Below are 14,473 nucleotides of genomic sequence, written 5' to 3'. Positions count from 1 at the left end.
CATCCCAACAATTGGCCTCACTCCGGTCCTCCATCTCAGCTCGCAGCAGACCAGGCCCACCCCACCCCTGTGCCCACTGCGTGATCACATGCGAGGACCAGCTGTGCAGGACATTAACTGGACCCACCCGCGACCCTCCCAAAAACCTGGGCCTGGAGGTGGGGGGGGGGGCGCTCCTCTCTCACTCCCAGGGGAGGCTAAGGGCGCCACCTTGTGGCCGAGGCGTGCAACAGCCAAACCCTCAAACCTCGGGTTTTTACCAGCGGCCCCACGTCCCTTCTCCGGGGTGGGGGTTGGGTGAGGGGGCGGGGGCTTCGCGCGACCCGCCAGCGCGTGCCCAGCACAGTGACCCTGACGCAGGACCAGATGCTGCTGCGGGGCTTTTATTGCCCGGGTCACTCCGCCGGCGAGACGGTGGCGTTCTCGTTCACCACGCTCCTGATCCAGTCCACGTAGGTGGACACACGCGTGAAGATACTGGGCTTCTTAGGGTTGCCGCAGACGCGCGAGCCCGTGGTGAGCACGCCCTCGGCCACGCCTCCGCACACCAGTGGACCTCCGGAGTCGCCCTGGGGAGGAGGGGCCGGCAGGGGAAGGACGCGTCATCCTCAAGGCTCCGCCCCCGTACGGCCACGCCCACCCCAGGGTTCCCTCTGACCCTCTCTGCGCATGTCCCGGCTGCCTCGCTGGCCACTGTTCTGCTGACCTTCACTACAGGCTCAATCCGCTACCTACCTGCTAGTTTCTTTTCTTTTGCGGGGAGGATGCTGTTGGGGCCACACTCGGCGGAGCCCGGGACTTACTCCTGGTTCTGTGCTCAGGGGTCACTCCTTGGGTGGGGGCTCAGGGACCATGTGTAGTGCCAAGGATCGAGTAGGGTTGGCCGCGTGCAAGGCAAGCGCCTAACCTATCTCTCAGGACCCCTAGCTGCCGATTGCTTGCTTGCTTGCTTGCTTGCTTTCTTCTTTTGTTGGATTTTGAACCACACCTGGCGGTGCTCAGACTGACTCCTGGCTTTGTGCTCAGGGATCACTCCTGGTGGGGCTCGGGGAACAATATGGGGTGCCCAGGATCGAACTTGGGGTCAGCCGCGCGTAAGGCCAGCCCCTTACCTGCCATTTTCCCAGGCCCCGCCCTCCCGCCCGGCTCTGCCCACCTTGCAGCTGTCCCGGCGGCGGTTGCTCTCCACGCACAGCATGTGCTCCGTGATGGTGCCGTCGTGGTAGAGACGGTGGTTGCAGGTGGCGCGGTCCATCACCGGCCGGCTCAGGTACTGCAGGCGGTCAGGTCGGCTGCCCGCGTAACTGGTCACGCCCCAGCCGGCCACGTCGCACATGGTGCCGGCCTCTAAGAGGCGGGCATCGTGCTGCCAGGGCAGAGGCTGCACAGCGGGGCCCAGCTCGACCTTTTCAGACAGCTGGTGGGAGAGAAGGCGACAGTCGGGTCTAGGGGTGCAGGGAATCCCGGAACACGGGGCGGGGCTCGGCGGGAGGGCGGGGCTCTTAGGGGGCGGGGCCAACGAGCCGCAGGAAGGACTGGGCGGGTCTCGGTGGGACCGGGTGGGAGCTGGGGCGGGGTTTGCGCAACACGGTGATGGAACTCAGTGGGACGGTGGGAACTGCAGGCCGCAGACCTGCAGCAGGAGGAGGTCGTGGTCGATGGTGTCCGATCCGCTGCCCGGATGGGGCACTGCGCGAAGAACATCATACAGACGCTTGGAAGGTTCCGGCTGCGACAGCGAGTGGGCGCCCAGAAGCACCTGCAACTGGGTCCTGGGGGGACGGTGGGACGGGGGGCAGGATCCAGACTCGCCTAATCATGTAGACCCCGCCCCTAACAACCCCCTATTTCTACCCCGCCCAAATTTCACCTCGCCCCGCCCCTAACATAGTCAGCCCCGCCCCAACCGCTGTCCGACCCCGCCCTAATTCAACCAGTCCCGCCCCGATTTTTCCCGGCTCCTCCTGGTCCCGCCCCTAACGTCTTAAGCCCCACCCCTAACGAGTCAGCCCCGCCCCGATCCCATCAGGCCCCGCCCCTATTTTCTTCAGCTCCGCCTGGCCCCGCCCAAACACCGGCAGCCCCGCCCCGATCCTTTAGGGCTCCACCTGGTCCCGCCCCTAGCACTACACCCCGCCCCAACATCATCAGCCCCGCCCAATTCTCCGTCCGGGCCCGCCCCTAGCACCACCAGCCCCGCCCCTGACGCCGTGAGCCCCGCCCCCTCGCTCACTCGTTATCCCAGCAGTGCGCAGCGCTCATCACCCAGTACTCGTTCACCAGGAAGCCGCCGCACTGGTGACTCCCATTCACCTGCACCGAGGCCATGTAGGGCAGCGCGTGCGCCTGGGCCTCGCTGCCGCCCAGGATGCGACCCCGGGGCTGCGTCGCTGGGGGAGGAAAGGGGGCGCTGTGAGGACTTGGCGCAGCCCAAGTCTAAGAAGAACCAAAGACAGAGAATCCTGGGGTCTGGGGCAAAGTCCCATCCGAACAGCCCTTCCAGAGAGCCTGATGGGCGAACGGAGACATGGGAAAAACGGGAAAGGTGTTTGCCTTGCTCCCTGCCGACCCAGGTGGATCCCCGACACTGCACAGAGTCCCCTGAGCCCGCCAGGAGTGATTCCTGAGTGCAGAGCCAGGAGAAACCCCTGAGCACTGCCGGGTGTGTCTTCCGCCCCCCCCACCCCCAAATAATAATAAAGTAAATAATGGGGGGAAAAATCTCCTTTAAAAAACAAGAGAGGCAGAAAGCCTGGCTTTCAGATTCAGGCTTTTGAGAATTCCTGGGCTCTGGGCTTCCGTGCCCATCTACTGGAACCAGGAGTGCAGTTCTGTTTGACAGAGGGGTCTGCCCCAAGGGGCTGTCATCTCTGGCCAGGGCCCACTCACCACATCCGATTGCTCCTAGGAGGATCAGAGCCACCACGCACGCCCAGCTGCGCCCCATGGTGCTGCAGACAACTGACTCCGGAGGGCTGGGGGCGCTTTATAAGGGTGGAGGGTGCTGGAAGGCTTCCACAGACTTCTGCTTGCCTCTCAGGAGGCGGCCCAGCTGGAGAAAGGGGAAGAGATAGTTGCCTCCTTAGCAGCTGCCCAGCTGGAGAAGGGAGAAGGCAGAGTCCCCATGTTCAGCCTTCCCAAAGCTGGGGGATGGGGTGATCCCAACCCCACTCCACCTACAGATTTCGAATTAAGAGTCCGCAGACAGCAGCGGCCCAGAGCTGCCCCACCCCCACCCCCATGCGCCACAGATCCTCAGCCCAGGAAGGATGCACTGTGCAAGGCTGGAAGGAGCCCCGAAGGATGCACTGTGCAAGGCTGGAAGGAGCCCCTCGTCTCTAGCCCCCAGGGTTTCTAGAACTTTCAGCTCCAAAGTTTCACAACATTCCTGGAGGCCACTTTGTAAACAACCCACTTCCTCATTTTTTTTTCTGTCCCTCCCTTCCGTTTCTTCCTCCTCCAACTGGGAAAAAGGGGAAAGTAGGTTGGTCGGAGCGGGTAGGGCGGAGGTCCAACACCCTGGTCCTTGTGACCCCCCAACTCTGGGACTTCACACCTCAAGAGTTCTTAGAAATGGGCAGTGTGGAGGAGCAGCTGAAATATTAGGTCCCAGTGATGAGAATTGATCCAGGTGCTTGAATTCCTCTGGCTTCTCCTGCCTTGGAAACACCATCTCTGGTGCTCAGGGCTGACTCCTGGCTCTGTGCTCCAGGGTCACAACTGGCTCTGTGCTCCGGGATCATTCCTGGCAGTGCTTTGGGTGTTAGCACAAAAGCGGATGTTCCATGGGGCTGGAGCAATAGCCGGGTTCGATTCCCAGCATCCCATATGGTTCACTGAGCACCGTCAGGAGCAATTCCTGAGTGTAGAGCCACGAGTAACCCCCCTGGGCATCTCCAGGTGTGACCCAAAAAGCAAAAAAAAAAAAAAAAAAAAGGTAGATGTTCCAAGGGGAGGGGGAGAGGGAGGGACCTGGGGCCTTCCTTTCATCTGCTGCTGGTCCCACCCCCAGTCATCGCGCTATGTATTCTGATTGGCTGCCCGTTCCATGGGCGGAGATTTAAACTGACCTATCACTGCACACTTTCGCTCCTGTAGTATCAAGGGACCTATCCAACGAGGGGATCAAACCAGGGTCATTCACATGCAAAGCAAAGTGCCCTCAGCCCTGGACTGTCTCTCTAGTACCTGCCTTCTTGTTAGCTTATCTTATCGCCTGGATCCTCTGTTCTGACACCAGGGACTTCCCGGCACCGTCCAGTGGGTTCCTGGACCCCCTTCCCTGGTTCGTCAAGACTTCAGCTTTCCTGGGGCTAGAGCAATAGCACAGCGGGTAAGGCGTTTGTCTTGCACGCAGCTAATCCGGGTTCGATTCCCAGGATCCCATAGGGTCCCCTGGGCACCGCCAGGAGTAATTCCTGAGTGCAGAGCCAGGAGTATTGCTGGGTGTGACCCAAAAAGGGTGGGGGGGGAAGCAGCTTCCCAAGGGTGGGTTCTAATGAGCTTGATACAGGCGGGAAGGGAAGGGTGTGTGTTGTGGCTGGCCACCGAAGGGCTCTACTGTGTATGGGGACAGTGGGGACAGGTGTTTTATTAGAAAACCTCTCCTGAGAGGCCGGGTAGACCAGATGATGCCAGAGCCCTTTTTTTTTTTTTTTTTTTTTTTCTTTTTGGGTCACACTCAGCAATACACAGGCTCTGCACCCAGGAATCACTCCTGGCGGTGCTCAGGGGACCCTATGGGATGCTGGGAATCGAACCCGGGTCAGCCGCGTGCAAGGCAAACGCCCTATCCGCTGTGCTATCGCTCCAGCCCCCCCACAGAGTCCTTTTTTGATAGTGGTTGTTGGGTTTTAGTCTGGGCTCAGGGCTCACTCCTGGCTTTGCACTCAGGGTTCACTTCCCGGGATGAGGGCTCTCTGGGGAACTCTCCCTATGAGAGGCCAGGGATGGAGCTCGGATCAGCAGCGTGTGAGACCAGTACCCTTCCCTCTGGCCTATCGCTCCGGCTCCCCATGACTTTCGAATCCCCTTTCTAATTGCTCAGACCCCCTGATTATGTAAGAATTTTACAACAGTCAAGAACGCCTGGTTGACATGTGGACAGAAGGTTCCGCAGAGTCCCCAGTACCAAAGGGGAGGAACAGCTGCAGGGCTGGGGGCTTAATGGAGGAGGGGGTACAAAACCATGGGACAGCAGGGAAGGGTGCTTGCCTTGCACGCAGTTGACCTGGGTTCGGTTCCCGGCATCCCATCCCATCCCCTGAGCACTGTCAGGAGTAAGGTCTGAGGACAGAGCCAGCAGTCAGCTCTGAGCACTGTTGGGTGTGGCTTCTCCTGAAAAAGGGATGATGGGCCCCCCCCCCCGGGGACTAACCTCTCCCCAGCTGTGAGATGCAGGATGTCAGACTCTGTGCTTGTGTCTCATGTGTGAAGGGCCGGGATGGACTCACGGAAAGAAAAGGCAGAGACCAAGAAAAGAATCAGGCTGGAACAGGTTTATTTGAAGCCCTCCCGGGCAAGACTCAGGGATCTTCTAAAGAGGCCAATGGACCTGCACCAACAAGTTTACAAGGGTGGATTTCTAAATCTGGGGTTCAGGGCGGGGCTCCAGGGCTTTTGAGCAGGTTCCAGGAATTTCAGCAGGAATAAGAAATCCCTGGGAGGCTGGAGCGATAGCATAGCGGGTAGGGCTTTGCACGCGGTCGACTGGGTTCAATTCCCAGCATCCCATAGGGTCCCCCCAGCACCGCCAGGAGTAATTCCTGAGTGCAGAGCCAGGAGTAACCCCTGAGCATTGCTGGGTGTGACTCAAAAAGCAAAAAAAAAAAAAAAAGAAAAAAAAAGAAAGAAATTCCTGTCCCAGAAAGAGATCCCTGGGACAGCAGGGCGGGCATTAACCTTGCACGTGGCCAACCTGGGTTCGATCCCTGGCATCCCATAGGATCTCTCGCACACCACCAGCAGTAATTTCTGAATGCAGAGCCAGGACTCACCCTGAGCACCGCTGGTTGTGACCCAAAAAGCCCCCCTGCCCAAAATTAAAATACCTGGGCTGGTGGTTTTATGAGCCTCGTATGCAGGCAGACACTCACTAGTAATTTCGTTGTTTTTTTTTTTTTTTCTGCCTTTTAGGTCACATCTGGCCATGCTCAAGGGTTCCTCCTGGCTCTGCACTCAGTAATGACTCCTGGCGGTGCTCGAGGGACCCTATGGGATGCTGGGAATCGAACCCAGGTTGGCCTCTTGCAAGGTAAACGCCCTCCCCGCTGTGCTATCGCTCCAGCCCCCACTCACTTAATATCAAGGTGTCCTACTACCTGAGCCAAACCCAATCCCCAGAGTGGAGAGGGGGTTCCCTCCGGGTTCCAGGGGCATGACTGAGTCACAGAGCCCACTTCCCTAGCCGTCTTGGGCCTGGGGAAACATCTGACCCCCCTTATCTGAAACAAACAGCAAAGTTTCTTCTTCTTTTTTTTTTTTTGGTGAGGGCCTGGCAGACCTCAGGGCTGATTCCTGGCTCTGCGCTTGGGAATCACTCCTGTCCGTGCTCCTGAGACCCTAATGCGGTACCAGGGATCAAACTCCGGATCTGCCCGGCCTGCAAGGCCAGTGCCCTCCCCGCTAGACTAATCACTCTGGCCCTAAATGCGCTTCTTAGGTTCGCGTCCTGACTCTGCTGTCACCTGGTGGCCACAAGCTTGACTCGCAACATGCTCGAGATTTTCGTTGAAAAACTATTTTACTTAACTTTATTTAATTGTATTTTCTTTTGGTTTGGGGGGCCACTCCCGGCTGTGCTCAGGGATCACTCCTGTCGGTGCTCAGGAGATTCTCTGGGATGCTGGGGATCGAACCCCCTCCGGCCGTTATTGTACTACGGCACAACAATAGTACCTCTACTTCTCTCAGGGCTGGCCCTTGGGAAACATCTGACACTCCTTATCTGATCAGAAACAGCAAAGACTTTCTTTCATTCTTTTTTTTGCAGGGGCCACACCTGGCCGTGCTCAGGGCTGACTCCTGGCTCTCGCTTGGGACTCTCCTTCCTAGCAGTGCTCAGGGGAACCCTCTCGGATGCCAGGGTCCCTTCTGTACCTTCTATACTACTGCTCCGGGCCCCCCAGGACCGTCTAACTCCCTTCAGTTTGCCACAGGGCAGCCGACAGGCACGCGGAACCCCTGTCCAAAATAGAGAAAGATTGGGGGCTGGAGCGATATCACAGAGGGGAGGGCGTTTGCCTTGCACGCTCCGACCCGGGTTCGATTCCCAGCATCCCATGTGGTCCCCTGAACTCCGCCAGGAGTAATTCCTGAGTGCATGAGCCAGGAGTAAGCCCTGTGCAACTCTGGGTGTGACACCCCCCCCCAAAAAAAAAACACCAAAGTAAAGAAAGTTTTTTTTATTGGGTGAAGGCGTGGGGCTGGACAGGGAGGGGGACAGGCGCGGGGGGGGGCCCAGTCCCTCCCTTCTAGGGGATCCTGGTCGTGGGGTCGCTGGGGTGGGCAGGGGGCAGGTCCCCGCGGCGGATAACGGAGTTGATCCAGTCGGCAAATTGGGCCACCGGGGCAAAGGCGTCGGGGTAGAATCCGGAACCGCAGCCGCCTCTGATGAAGGAATCTATGCCCTGAATGAGCCCGTTGCACACCAAGGGTCCCCCGGAGTCCCCCTACGGGGAGGAAGGCAGAACTCTGGGCTTGGGGGGGCCGGGGGGATCCCCGCTCTCCACCAGGAACAAGAATCCTCATACGACAGGACAGCGAGGAGGGCGTTTGCCTGGCACGCGGCGGACCCGGGTTCGATCCCCGGCTCCCCATCGGGTGCCCCGAGCACTGGCAGGCGTAACCCCTGAGCATCGCCGGGTATGGCCCAGTCCCCCGGCCCCTCCCCCAAAACAAGAATACTCCGCGCAGGGCTGGGGGTCTGGGACTTGGGCTACGTACGAAGCAGATGCCCGCCCTCCGGCGTCGCACCAGCGTGCACACGTTGCTCCGGCGGCACTGGGTCGTCACCACGGTCACATTGAGCTCCTGCAGGACGCTGGGCGTGGGCTGGTTGGTGCCCAGGCGACCCCAGCCCATGGCCAGGCAGCGCGCCCCGTCCCGGGGGCCCTGGCCCTGGGCTGGCAGCCGGGCGACCTGCACGTTGCTGTTGAGGGTAGCTGACCGGTCGAGCTGGGGGTGGAGGGAGGGAGGCGGATGGAGAGCGAAGGAGGGTCAGTCATCTGCCTCAGTTTCCCCACCAGCTTCCCTGTCACTGTGCTTCTGGGGGGGGGTCTTTCATAACCGGAAACAACCCTCATGCACCGGTTATAGAAAGTTCCCGTGGAGGGTCTGGAATGATAGCACAGCAGTTAGGGCATTTGCCTTGCAGGCAGCTGACCCGGGTTCGATTCCCAGCATCCCATAGGGTCCCCTGAGCAGCATCAGGAGTAATTCCTGAGTGCATGAGCCAGGAGTAACCCCTGAGCATCACCAGGTGGGACCCCCACTCCCCCCCAAAAAAAAGCTCCCATGGAGAGGCCCCAGCAACGGCACAGCAGAGAGGGACGCTGGTTTTGGCATATGGCACATCAGGGTCGAAACCTGGCATCCCATAGTGTCCCCTCGAGCGCCGCCAGGAGTGACCTCTGAGTGCAGAGTCACAAGGAACTCTTAAGCACCTCTGGGTATGGTCCCCAAATAAACAAAACAAATATATTTATATATAAAATATATGTATATATCATGGGCTGGAGCGATAGCACAGCGGGTAGGGCTTTTGCCTTGCACGTGGCCGACCAGGGTTTGATTCCTCCACCCCTCTCGGAGAGAGAGTCTCTCGCCCGCATGGCAAAGCCTGGCAAGCTCCCCGTGACGTATTCGATATGCCAAACACAGTAACAAGTGTCACAATGGAGACGTTACTGGGCCCGCTCGAGCAAATCGATGAACAACGGGAGGACAGTGATGGTGACAGTGATATTATACATAAATATTTATTTCAGTGTCATCCTGTTGTTCATCGATTTCCTCGAGCAGGCACCTGTAACGTCTCCTTCACCCTAGCCCTGAGATTTTAGAAAATGCCACATTCGAGGCTCTTTCAGGGTCAGGAGAATGAGACCCATCATTGTTACTGGTTTTTGGCATATTGAACACACCACGGGGAGTTTGCCAGACTCTGCCGTGTGAGCAGGATACTTTTGGTAGCCTGCCATGTCCTCCAGAGTAAGAACTAGATAATAAGATGTCGCGCGACCGCGAATTTATTTATATATTATAAACCTTCCTTCTAGAAACTTCCCAGAGAATGGGCAACCCATTTAGTGGCAATGGAAACAATGGAAGGATTCTGGGGGACTTATATCCAATTTACACAGTTGGGGGGCTGTCCCTGCCGTGTCCTGCACTCCCTCCTCCCACACCCCTCTTGCCCCCTCCCCCCCAGTCACCTGGAGAATGACAATGTCGTTCTGCAAGTTGTTGGGGTTGTAGCCGTTCTCAAAGACCCTTTGCACCCGAAACGTCTGCCGCGTGGGCTCCCGCCGCATCAGGTTATGTGCCCCGAGGACCACCTGGACCGACTGGTAGTTCCTGGGGGTAGGAGGGAGGCGCGCATGGGGTGTGTGTGTGTGTGTGTGTGTGTGTGTGTGTGTGTGTGTGTGCGCGCACGCACGCGAGCACCCACACAGGTGATTCCAGGACACACCAAGGTGTGACATCCCCAAACCCATGTTCTCCCATCCCAGTGGGCTCAACAGGGAAAGTTCCCCTCTTCATGGGGGCCCACGGCAGGGCACCCCGCTTCCCACCCCCGGTAAGCCCCAGCTTACAAGCCATTCACACAGTGTGCGGCTGACATGACGAAGTTCCGGGCGATGAGGGTGGCACCACAGAAGTGGCCACCATTCCGCTGCAGGGACGCCATGAAGGGCCATGCGTGGGGCCGAGCTGCACGACCCCCCACGATCTCTGAGGCCAGAGCAGGACCTGAGGGGGGCAGAGAAGGTAGGCACATGGGGAGGCCTTGAGCCAGCCAGACCTGAACTCCCTCTGGGACGCTGGGAGCTAAGGGGTTCTTGAACCAGCACTTCCTGACCTCCCGCAAGGAACCTGGGAGCTCAGGGCTCTCCCCACTGGTGTCGCCTGCCCAGATGAAAATTAAAATGATGGGGGCTGGAGAGATAGCACAGCAGGTAGGGCATTTGCCTTGCACGCGGCCGACCTGGGTTCGATTCCCAGCATCCCATATGGTCCCCTGAGCAACAGGTAATTCCTGAATGCAGAGCCAGGAGTTAACCCCTGTGCATTGCCAGGTGTGACCCCAAAAGAAAAATAAATAAATAAATAAATGAGATGCAAGCAGCAGAAAGTATGTGCCCCCCCACACACACACAATTACTCCCCCAGAGTTCACCTCACTTTTTTTTTCTTTTTGGGTCACACCCGGCGATGCTCTTCACTCAGGAATTACTCCTGGCGGTGCTCGGGGGGACCCTATGGGATGCTGGGAATCGAACCCGGGTCGGCCGCGTGCAAGGCAAACGCCTTACCCGCTGTGCTATCACCCCAGCCCCAACTCCACCTCACTTCCCCTTGCCCCATTTCCCACTTTTAGACCCAGGCTTGGGGCTCCACTCAGAACCTCAGTCTCTTCTTCGAGAAATGGGACCATCAAGTCCCAGAGGATGAGGGGCCAGAGAGAAAGAGGGGAGCCCAGCAGAGAGTGACGGACAGACACCCAGGACAGACAGAGAGACTGGGGTCCCCACTCACCGGCCAGCACAGCCAGCAAGAGGGGCGCAAGGGCTGGGCTCGGGGGTCGGCGGCTGCAGGTCATGGTCTGATAGGGGGATCCTGAGTCTCTGCCCCCCCCCGTGCCCACCCGGCCTTTTTATAGGCCCGGGACATGGAGGCCGTTGGGGTTGCCCCACAGCGAGGATGAAGTCCCCACTTCCCTTCTCCTGGAGACCAGCAGGAAGGGGTGAGGGGTGAGGGGTGAAGAGGATACGGACAGATATCTGGGTCATTGGGAGCAGAACAGCCGCCTTCCCTACCCTAAGTGTCCCCCGGCCCTTCCCACCCCCTCATCCCACCTGACTAGGTGGAGTACTTTTTTTGCAGGTGGATGAAGAGAGATAAAACAGTGAGTGAGGCGTTTGCCTTGCACATGGCCAACCCCAGTTTGGTTTCCTGATCCCCTGTGCCCCACCTGAGTACAGAGCCAGGAGTCATCCCTGAGCCCTGGACCGGGAGTCATCCATGAGCACAGAGCCAGGAGTCATCCATGAGCACAGAACCAGGAGTAAGGCCTGAGTACAGAGCCAGGAGTGATCCCTGAACACTGGATCAGGAGTCATCCCTGAGCACAGAGCCAGGAGTCCTACCTGAGCACTAGACCAAGGGTGAGCCCTGAGCACAGAGCCTCCTAGTCATGGCTGGGACAGGGCTCTGGTATTGCACAGGGGCAGGGTGGAAACTGAGGCTCAGAATTGCCCACCTGCGGCCTGGTGGGAGTGCGGGCCTGGGGTCAGAGCCCAGGTGACAGTAACAGGTGGGCTGAGACCTCCCCCCAGTCGGAGGCTTCCTGTAGCCTTTGGTTGCTGCTCATGACTGGCAGCTCCCTCCTAGGCTCGGCCAGTGGGTCTCTGCTGGCCAGCACTGCACTGTCCTCCCATTGTTCATCGATTTGCTCGAGCGGGCACCAGTAACGTCTCACAACAAATTGTGAGACTTGTTGTTACTGTGTTTGGCGTATGGAACACACCACTGGTAGCTTGCCAGGGATCTCAATAATTCTAGATTCCAGAATTTTCAACCCCAATTCAACAATAACAATATGCAATTTCCTTAATAACCAGAATAATATGAATTAGACCCCCGAGCTGCTTCCGTAGCCACCTAGCTAGGCAAAACGGAAACAGGCCTGGGACTGGGGCTGGGGCTCGGGTGGCAGAGCACGGGCCTTGCACGGCTGCTGGCCAGAAGCTTCTGGAAAACATACAATGAGCATGAACACACACACACTTAATGTACACACACATGCATATATGCACATACCTTGCACACAATTATGTATATGCACTCATCCCTACAACACACAGTGTTCACACACACGTACAAATCACACAAGTGCACGCACACGCTTATGTAACATGCATACACATGTGTTCACAATCGCACACACTTATGTACACATGCACACACTCACACGTGCACATACCATCCACACAGGCACACTCACACACACACACCCCACACTGCACTCACTTGCAAGCCCAAACAAGCACAGAGAGGCCACTTTATGCGCTCACACAACGCCCGTGTACCCTCACCATGCACACAGGCACAAGGACGTGCACCCCACTCCTCCCTGCTCCCTCCTGGCCTCTCTGCACACACCCGAACACCCTTCCCACCTGGGGAAAGGACTTGTGCCCCTCACCTCAGACAGTTCCACTTTTTGTTTGTTTGGAGGCCACGCCTGACAGTGCCCAGGGGTCATTCCTGGTTCTGCATTCAGAAATTACTCTTGGCGGTGTTTGGGGGACCGCGGGGGATCAAACTGGTCGGCCACCCGCAAAACAAACGTCCTCCCCACTGTCCTATCACTCCAGCCTCTCTAGAGGTTTTTAGGTTTTTATTTTATTTTATTTTATTTTTTTGCTTTTTGGGTCACACCCAGCGTTGCTCAGGGGGGTTACTCCTGGCTCATGCACTCAGGAATTGCTCCTGGCGGTGCTCAGGGGACCATATGGGGTGCTGGGAATCGAACCCGGGTCAGCTGCGAGCAAGGCAAACGCCCTCCCCGCTGTGCTATCGCTCCAGCCCCTTTTAAGGTTTTTAAAATTGCAGCCACACCTGGCAGTGCTCAGGGCCCACCATGGCCACCCCTGGCGATGCTGGGGGTCTCCCAACTGCCACCACCCCCAGGCTGGTTCCTCTTCCCGTCACCTCCAGGCTCCTCCAGCCCCAACGGCCTGCCTGGTCCAGGGTCAAGGCTGTTGCAAGAAGCAACGGACCAGGGCGGGAGGGGAAAGAGCCAACGGATCTGAGAACAGGAGGGGGGCGCGGGGTGTCCCAGGGTGACCCCCCCACCAGTGTGTGGTCATAGGCCAGGAAGTGTCCCCACCTCCAGCAGGACAACGGTGCAGCTCCCAGGGCTGTGGAGGACTTCCTGGGCCACCCCCCTTCTCCTCGGCAGCACCCACAGATGGCAGTGGCCGAGGCGCACTGAGTAAGCGCCTGCTGTATGCACCCCTATTTCCAGGCTGGCCATAAGGAGGTCGTGGCGGGTGGAGGAGACGACACGTGGGGTCTCTCAAACACACGCGTGAAGCACCCCTAGATTCTGGGTTTTCACAGGCCCTCCAGGCAAAGTCACTCTGCTTTGTTTGTTTTGGGGCCACACGTGCTCAGGGCTGACTCCTGGCTCTGTGCTCAGGGATCATTCCTGGTGGGACTCGGGGGACCCTCTGGGATGCCAGGGGGTTGACCCCAGGTGGGCCCCATGCAAGGCAAGAGCCCTCCCAGCTGTGCTATTGCTCTCGCTCCATTTTGCCAGGTTGCCGTGTGCTTATATCTGCTCCTGGCACGGCTCAAAGGGGGCTGGAGCGATAGCACCGTGGGTAAGGCGTTTGCCTTGCATGCGACAAACCCAAGTTCGATTCCCAGCATCCCATAGGGTCCCCCGAGCACCGTCAGGAGTAATTCCTGAGTGCATGAGCCAGGAGTAACCCCTGTGCAGCGCTGGGTGTGACCCAAAGAGCAAAAAAGAAAGAAAAAAGGGGGGGGGCTGGTTCGATAGCACAGTGGGTAGGGCGTTTGCCTTGCACGTGGCCGACCCAGGTTCGATTCCCAGCATCCCATAGGGTCCCCTAAGCACCGCCAGGAGTAATTCCTGAGTGCATGAGCCAGGAGGAACCCCTGTGCGTTGCCAGGTGTGACCCCCCCCCCCAAAAAAAAGGGCTGGAGCTATAGCACAGCGGGTAGGGCGTTTGCCTTGCACGTGGCCAACCCAGGTTCAATTCCCAGCATCCCATAGGAGTAATTCCTATGAGCACCACCAGGAGCAATTCCTGAGTGCAGAGCCAGGAGTAACCCCTGAGCATCGCCAGGTGTGACCCAAAGAGCAAAAGAAAAGAAAAAAGGGCACACGCTCTGCATGCAGGAGTCCCAGGGTCTGTGGGGACCGTTGGCAGGAACCCCACAGCAGTCGCTGAGCGTCTCCAAGCAGAAAACAAAGAAGTGGCAGCAGTCTGCGGGGGTTCGGCCCAGGCCGGTTTCTTCTGCTCCACTCCTGGCGGCAAAGCGAATCCCTCCAGAAGCCGCTGCCTTCTGCTGCCCCATCCCAGGGCCACCTATGCCGCTGCAGCTGTGGTCAGCTCCTGGACTCTTCCCTGGGGCCACCCAGCTCATCGCCTATGACGTCAGTCTGCCTCGACCTGCCCTCATCTTCCCTCCTCTAAGAGAAATACAGTCCTTTTTTTGC

At 58.3% G+C, this 14,473-nt stretch overlaps 2 protein-coding genes across 2 annotated transcripts; both read right to left on the bottom strand.

The window, feature by feature from the left end:
• Positions 1–373: 373 nt before the first annotated feature.
• Positions 374–3,273, bottom strand: CFD (complement factor D). Its single transcript, XM_056112875.1, has 6 exons — positions 3,181–3,273; positions 2,890–3,052; positions 2,234–2,390; positions 1,634–1,772; positions 1,157–1,417; positions 374–569 (listed from the first exon to the last, which is right to left on the bottom strand). The coding sequence occupies exons 2-6, from the start codon at positions 2,945–2,947 to the stop codon at positions 396–398; spliced, it is 789 nt and encodes a 262-aa protein (XP_055968850.1). The 5' UTR covers positions 2,948–3,052; positions 3,181–3,273; the 3' UTR covers positions 374–395.
• A 4,199-nt stretch (positions 3,274–7,472) lies between these two features.
• On the bottom strand, positions 7,473–10,825 carry ELANE (elastase, neutrophil expressed). Its single transcript, XM_056112984.1, has 5 exons — positions 10,759–10,825; positions 9,816–9,972; positions 9,435–9,576; positions 7,945–8,175; positions 7,473–7,670 (listed from the first exon to the last, which is right to left on the bottom strand). Exons 1-5 carry the CDS (start codon positions 10,820–10,822, stop codon positions 7,473–7,475), a joined length of 792 nt encoding a protein of 263 aa, XP_055968959.1. The 5' UTR covers positions 10,823–10,825.
• Between the last annotated feature and the right edge of the window lie 3,648 nt (positions 10,826–14,473).

The sequence above is a fragment of the Sorex fumeus genome, unplaced genomic scaffold, assembly GCF_029834395.1.
Source record: "Sorex fumeus unplaced genomic scaffold, SorFum_2.1 ptg000019l, whole genome shotgun sequence".
Lineage (NCBI taxonomy): Eukaryota > Metazoa > Chordata > Mammalia > Eulipotyphla > Soricidae > Sorex > Sorex fumeus.
The sequence above is the reverse complement of the archived record's forward strand: the minus strand, read 5'-3'. Positions and strand labels throughout refer to the sequence as shown.

Coding starts and splice junctions, on each gene's coding strand:
- ELANE (XM_056112984.1), bottom strand. CDS start 10,822: ATGACCTGCAGCCGCCGACCCCCGAGCCCAGCCCTTGCGCCCCTCTTG. Junction 9,973..10,758: donor CTTGCTGGCTGTGCTGGCCG/GTGAGTGGGGAC, acceptor TGCCCCCCTCAG/GTCCTGCTCTGGCCTCAGAG. Junction 9,577..9,815: donor GCACACTGTGTGAATGGCTT/GTAAGCTGGGGC, acceptor TCCTACCCCCAG/GAACTACCAGTCGGTCCAGG.
- CFD (XM_056112875.1), bottom strand. CDS start 2,947: ATGGGGCGCAGCTGGGCGTGCGTGGTGGCTCTGATCCTCCTAGGAGCA. Junction 2,391..2,889: donor CCTAGGAGCAATCGGATGTG/GTGAGTGGGCCC, acceptor TTCCTCCCCCAG/CGACGCAGCCCCGGGGTCGC. Junction 1,418..1,633: donor ACGACCTCCTCCTGCTGCAG/GTCTGCGGCCTG, acceptor CTCTCCCACCAG/CTGTCTGAAAAGGTCGAGCT.